Source organism: Selaginella moellendorffii, unplaced genomic scaffold (assembly GCF_000143415.4).
Source record: "Selaginella moellendorffii unplaced genomic scaffold, v1.0 SELMOscaffold_458, whole genome shotgun sequence".
Classification (NCBI taxonomy): Eukaryota; Viridiplantae; Streptophyta; class Lycopodiopsida; order Selaginellales; family Selaginellaceae; genus Selaginella; species Selaginella moellendorffii.
This window is the reverse complement of record NW_003314713.1, coordinates 1-5,793: the sequence shown is the minus strand read 5'-3', so window position 1 is coordinate 5,793 and position 5,793 is coordinate 1. Positions and strand designations below refer to the sequence as shown.

Genomic DNA, 5,793 nt, shown 5'->3' with positions numbered 1-5,793 from the left:
GAGTTTCGAGGGCTATGCAGAGCCCAATCTCACCTACAACAATTTTCGCCACTGGACTTTAACGGGTGTCCCGGACCTGGACGCCATCCGCCAAGAGGTGAAGCAGCAGCGCCAATACTACCATTACTATCAGCGCTATCCTCCATGGCCCACGTTCGTCGAGCACGCAAAGAGTTTGATCTGCCATCCTTGGCCCTCCAACCCCATTCTTGGCCCGGGGGCTATAGAGCTTTGCGACCAGTTCGCGTCGTGGGCGGAAATGGATCTGTTCGGCAGAGTTGAGGATGAGGAGTTGCATGCGCGGCTGCTGCTGGACGCGCGGATGCTTGTGCACAAGTGGCCAGAGTTCGTCATGATACACTTGACGCCGTTTCATCTTCTCGTGGATCCAGACAAGCTTGAGGGGGAGGATGTTGCTGTGCCGTCGGAAAACTATTTCAGCGAAGACTGCGAGGACTATGTAAGGGCTCTGCGAGAGGCAAAACAAGTTGCGGCAAATGGCGGCTTTTTAGGGTCTGACTTCTACTGGCCGCCATCAGGTGCCTTGGATTTGTTCAACTTCGAGGTGGGGCATCTTGAAAGCTTAGTAGAGTCTTACCGATTAGGATTAAGGTATGTAATGTGTTTTTGATTTTCAGTTTCTTTTTTCCCACCTTTTTCCAATGTTTACAGGACCCAACAAAGCCAACGAATAGTACCTTGGTTTTCGTTTCCAATCCTCTTTTTGAGAATTGAATGTCGTAAATTAGGACATGAAAAACTACTTCCTATGCAAATAATAAGGATTTATAAAAACTTTTAGTAATTATTTTTATATCAATGACAGATTGTATCTTAAGTTTGTGGAGCTGCATTTCTAAATTCAGGCCTTTCAGCTTAAGAAAAAATTAGGCCATTCAGCTTAAGAAAAAATTTGATGTGTAGAGGAGCCTTTTACACAAGAAAAAGGTGAAAAACATTATATGATCAATGACATGAAACAATTGTCTGGAACAAAACAATGCAGATATTACACAATCCATACGAGTCACAGTACCATGACACGACCTTTCTTCTGGAGCCTCCACCTTAACATAGAAAGTTAAAGAGCAGTACAGCAAACTCGTTAGCACCAAACGAGCAGAATGAGAAAACCGGGGAGGGGGAACCAGACTTTACTCTGATCCTTCGTCCTCAAAGTCGGAGATGTCTTCGCTTGCGGCCTTGTCTTCCTCCGTGTCGCTCTCGATGTAGTGCACAGCCGGGCGAGCCGCTCGTCTCTTCGGCCTTGCTTGAGGAGCTGCTTCGACGTCGGAGTCGGCCTCTGCCTCGATGGACAGCTTTGCAAGCTGAGGAATGACGGAACCACTCTTCTTGTTGAATGGAGAAGCCCGCACCTTCCTTACTTTCGCATCAGGGGAGTCGTGGGCCGCAACATCTTCAGTGGCTTTTGATGCTTTGGAGGCTTTGGTATTCGCGCGCTTCTTTGCGACCGGAGCAGCTTTAGGAGCATTATGCTTTGTTGGCGGGGACACTTCCTTGACAGCGTCCTCCATGGAGTTGTCCTCTGGGGAACAGAATGTTTAAGTGCATTGCCAGGGAAAGAGAAAACAAAACATATTACCTGTTAGCGGTCCTTTTCCTTTCGCGTAAGCAGCAAGGCGATCCTGTAAGCTTGTGTTGAAGTATTCTTCCTCGCTGTCCAGTTCCTACCAATAACAAAAAACATTAAAGAAGGAAAAGAGCATTCTCGTGTCATACCACTGGTTTAGCTGCCTTCTTGGAAGCATTCGAAGCTTTCGTCGAGGCAGTCGCTTCTGCAGGATGATATTTTCAAGTTAGATTTCGCGCGTTCAATGACGGACTTACTTTTGGTAGGCTTCACGGCATTTTCCTTGTCTGCAGTTTTTGCCTTCGCAGCAGGCTTTCGGCCAGCAGCAGCGCGCTTGAATATAGCAGCACCTTCTTTGGCCATTTGCTTAAGTTCAAGCTCGTCTTCCTTTTCTTCCTCCATCTCTTGAGCCTGTGGATGCAACTGATGAGCGTTTGCAACGAGGTGATTATAGCGTCATACCGTCAGTTGTTCGAGGAAGTTATCTAAGTCCTTCTCCCAGAGATCCTTCGGTGTACATTTCTTCAATTCTTCAACATCACCTTCAAGCTTATCACGCTCGTTGCAGAGCTGCTGAACCTTCTCTAGAGTGAGCGTGCCAATTGGCATAGATAGAAGATACTCGTAATCACCAGCACGAACTCCTTTATTCAGCTTTTCTTCGTCATCCGCTTCCACGTCAGAACCATCACCACCGACAACAGGCAAGTCCGAAGCTTTTGCCTTCTTAGGGAACGGAGTAAAGCCTTTGGTCTTTAGCTCGACTAGTAACTCGGCTCGCTTCCTGTTGTTTACAACAATTTCGCCTTTGACAACACCGAGAATAAATCGGACTTTGTTGTCAAGCTTCAGTAGCTCGTATTGCAAATTCTCAACTTGCACTTCCTACAAAAGCTCGTCAATACACGATTACAAAGTTAAAAAATATAAAAACCTTTCTTTTGACGTACAACTCCAAACGAATATGGTAGAAGTCTTCAAGAACTGTATCTTATGTCAAGGAAAAAGCAAATGCTAGAAACCATGCATGCCAAAAGGATACTTTGTTCGGGCGTGTCATACTTTCGAATATGCCCGTCCTTATCAAAAAGATTCATGTTACTGGTGCTGATAGTGGTACTCAGCTTGAACTTTTTCGTGAGACCCTCTGCAAGAGCTTCAGCCATTTTTTCCTCGGATAAAGAAATTTCAAAGTGCACTCGCGTATCAGTGTTATGCTCCCTGTAGTCCTGAATGTTGAAAGCAAGACGTTAAAATACACTCGCGGGAGTTGAATGAGAGCATCACCTTAATAGAGGGTTCTTTGATTTTCTCTGTGCCACAAAGCAACGCTTCAAGAAACTCCTTATAGTCTTGAGTCCACTTTCTAATGGGAAGCTCTAGCACACGTATAGTAGTCTCGTTGACTTGCTCTACGATGCCAGTCACTGTATAGCTGACACCAGATTCTTTGCTTGCCGATTTCACTATCGTCCCCTGCACAAGAGGAAAAATGTAAGCACCACACGGTATTCTGCTGACGAAGACGACCTTAAACCCCTTGTACCACGGATCCATTGGCTCCAGCGGCTCATCGCGCAAAAGATGCTTAAGGTTGGTAACGATATCTCGAGGATTGTAATTTGGCACGAAAGTGCTCCACCCAGTGCCAATGCCTTCAGAGCCGTTGACAAGCACCATAGGAAGAATTGGTGCATACCTTTACAATTGATAGAAAATCTCAGCAAAATATTTCAAAAGTCTAAAGAACTACGTACCAGAAGGGCTCGATCGACTGTCCATCCTCTCTCAGAAAATTCAGTAAAATGTCATCTGGTTTAGGAAATATAGTACGTGTTAACGGAGTTAGAGACGTATAGATGTAACGCGCACTGGCATGGTCCTTTCCGCCCTGGATATGCATGCTTTCAATCAGTGCCAAACAAGAGAAAATAGGATTACCTGACTCCTTGTACCGAACTGTCCAATCGGAGCAAGGATATTGATGTTATTGCTACCGACGAAATTCTGAGCCATTCCTATGATAGTACTCGCGAGACTTTGTTCTCCATGGTGATAAGCAGAATGCTCGGAGACATATCCAGAAAATTGCGCTACCTGCAAATATAAGGCAAAAGAATGCATTACATCTTGAAACTAAATCATAACTTACCTTAGCTTGCGACGTAAAATTTCTTTTGAATGCAGCAAACAGAATCTTGCGCTGTCCGGGCTTCAATCCGTCCACCATAGACGGGACAGACCTTGCCAAATCAGCCAACGAGAACAGGATTAATTCCTTATTGATGAAATCGCTGTACGTGATGACCCGCTGAGTTTGATCCAGAAATGTCCCTGGCTGCATTCCCATGTCACAGAGTTAATAAATTATTCCTATATCATCAAGAATACGTACCTGGTACCCTCGCAGCCATATTTTTCTGGCTTCGGTTTTTTTCTTGCTAAATGCTAGCTCTATAGAGTCACCATCTTCATCATTGTCCCATGCGAAGTCCTTCTTGTGCTTGACCAGATCTCGAAAGTACTCCTTGCCTTCCTTTGCTGTACTCGTGCCCAGACCCTGTTGACAAGCCTTTAGTTTGTGCCTCGCTAATAGTACAGGGTGCAAACCTTGTAGTACTTGATACTCCAACCCTTGGTTTCTCCTCTCAGGGACTCTTTCCACGACTCGTATTCCGGCATAGTATAGAAGGATAGTACCTTTCCGTTCTTATGTGTTGCCTGCATGTGCAAGAAACATTCGATATAGTTTAGTCATCAAAAGACGAACCTTAACAATTGGCGTGATAAATTCCACCAAGAAACCGGGAACTTTCAAAAGTGATGGCCAAAACGTGTGAATGAAATTGATAATAAGACCTTTGATGTGTGACCCGTCGTGATCCTGGAGCAACAACTGCTAGGAACAAAGGAAACGATTCTAACAAAGCAATGTACCTGGTCGGTCATAATCATCAAATGACCGTAACGAAGAGACTTGGTATTTTCATAACCTTTTCCCTGCTGCAACCCCAGTATCTGCTTTATGCTGGTGATTTCAGCGTTATCCATTATTTGCTTGTGCGTTGCCTCTCGAACGTTTAAAAGCTTTCCCCTGAGAGGAAACACACCATAGTGGTTACGGCCAACCACACTGATGCCACTCATCTGAAGACAACAAAAAGTTAAGAAGGCTGAAAGAGCAAAGACTGAGCTTACAGCAAGAGCTTTAGCTGAATCTCCTTCAGTCAAGATCAAAGTGCATGCTTCGGAGTTCTTGCCGCCGGCATCATTTGCATCGTCCAGCTTGGCTATTCCAGTTAGGCGCTGCCTCTTGGCACCGTCGTTCTTCTTTAGCTCCTTACTCTGCTTAAAGTCCGCCCACGACAGAACATTGTCAACTACCCCGCATTTAGAAACTGTTTGGATATCCGTTAGTAAGGAAGTGCATTATGCGGAGACAAATATTACCTTTCTTCAGAAACTCTGGGGACAGCTCGCACTTCGATCCAAAACTAGTTTGACGAGTAGTCAATGTTTCCTTCGTCTGGGAATCGAAGGCAGGGTTGTCAATCAGAGAATTGACAAAGACCCAAAGATGGTTTCTGATTTGGAAACCCTTCACGTTCGCATTTTTGTTCTTCTTGTTCACAATTTCCTGTATGTGGCTTACGATCTGTTCCGAAACATGCTGGACGTGCGTGCCACCCCGGATTGTGGCGATGCTGTTCACAAAGCTAACCTGGGTGAACATCAACGTCAGCAAGCAGCAAACCAGAAAGAAGACAGTCTTACCTGTTGAAACTGTCCATCGCTTAAACTCACGCATACTTCCCACCGATCATTTGCACGCTCATATATCCTGCAATTCAAACTGAGTTTAGCAAGTGAGGACTCAAAGAAATATAAAGAACCTTGGAAGCGTCTCTTCTTTGCCTTTCTGAGCGGAGGCAAGGTAAAGCCCCACGTAATCCGAAAACGTTTTAACTGGGAGCTTTTGGCCGTTCAGCTCCACCTTAACAGTCCTGCCAAGACAGCCCGCAATATCCAAAACACGTTTGGACATCAGGGCAACAACATCCTCCTCCAGATACGTCATGTGGAACTTGGCGAGGTCGGGCTTGAAAGTCACCTTAGTCCAATTTTCATTGGACTTGCACGAGCTAATAGCTGGCTCAGACTTCGCACTCATGATGTTAGAGAACACCTGATCAAATCGAAAC

At 45.3% G+C, this 5,793-nt stretch overlaps 2 protein-coding genes across 2 annotated transcripts; one reads left to right on the top strand and one right to left on the bottom strand.

Moving 5' to 3' along the window:
* The first annotated feature begins 183 nt into the window (after positions 1-183).
* On the top strand, positions 184-1,072 carry LOC9641251. Its single transcript, XM_024668147.1, has 3 exons — positions 184-612; positions 673-694; positions 1,007-1,072. The coding sequence occupies exons 1-3, from the start codon at positions 260-262 to the stop codon at positions 1,070-1,072; spliced, it is 441 nt and encodes a 146-aa protein (XP_024523915.1). The 5' UTR covers positions 184-259.
* Positions 937-5,786, bottom strand: LOC9641250 (DNA topoisomerase 2; the record flags this gene model as incomplete). The annotated part of the gene is made up of 20 exons (XM_002994605.2): positions 937-1,546; positions 1,604-1,688; positions 1,741-1,796; positions 1,849-2,002; positions 2,054-2,476; positions 2,526-2,575; positions 2,634-2,820; positions 2,879-3,067; positions 3,122-3,290; positions 3,349-3,482; positions 3,533-3,688; positions 3,744-3,929; positions 3,987-4,151; positions 4,202-4,312; positions 4,362-4,475; positions 4,529-4,738; positions 4,790-4,989; positions 5,042-5,312; positions 5,366-5,432; positions 5,485-5,786. Coding segments are annotated over 20 exons (3,621 nt in total), but the record flags the coding sequence as incomplete, so codon positions are not given.
* Positions 5,787-5,793: the final 7 nt, after the last annotated feature.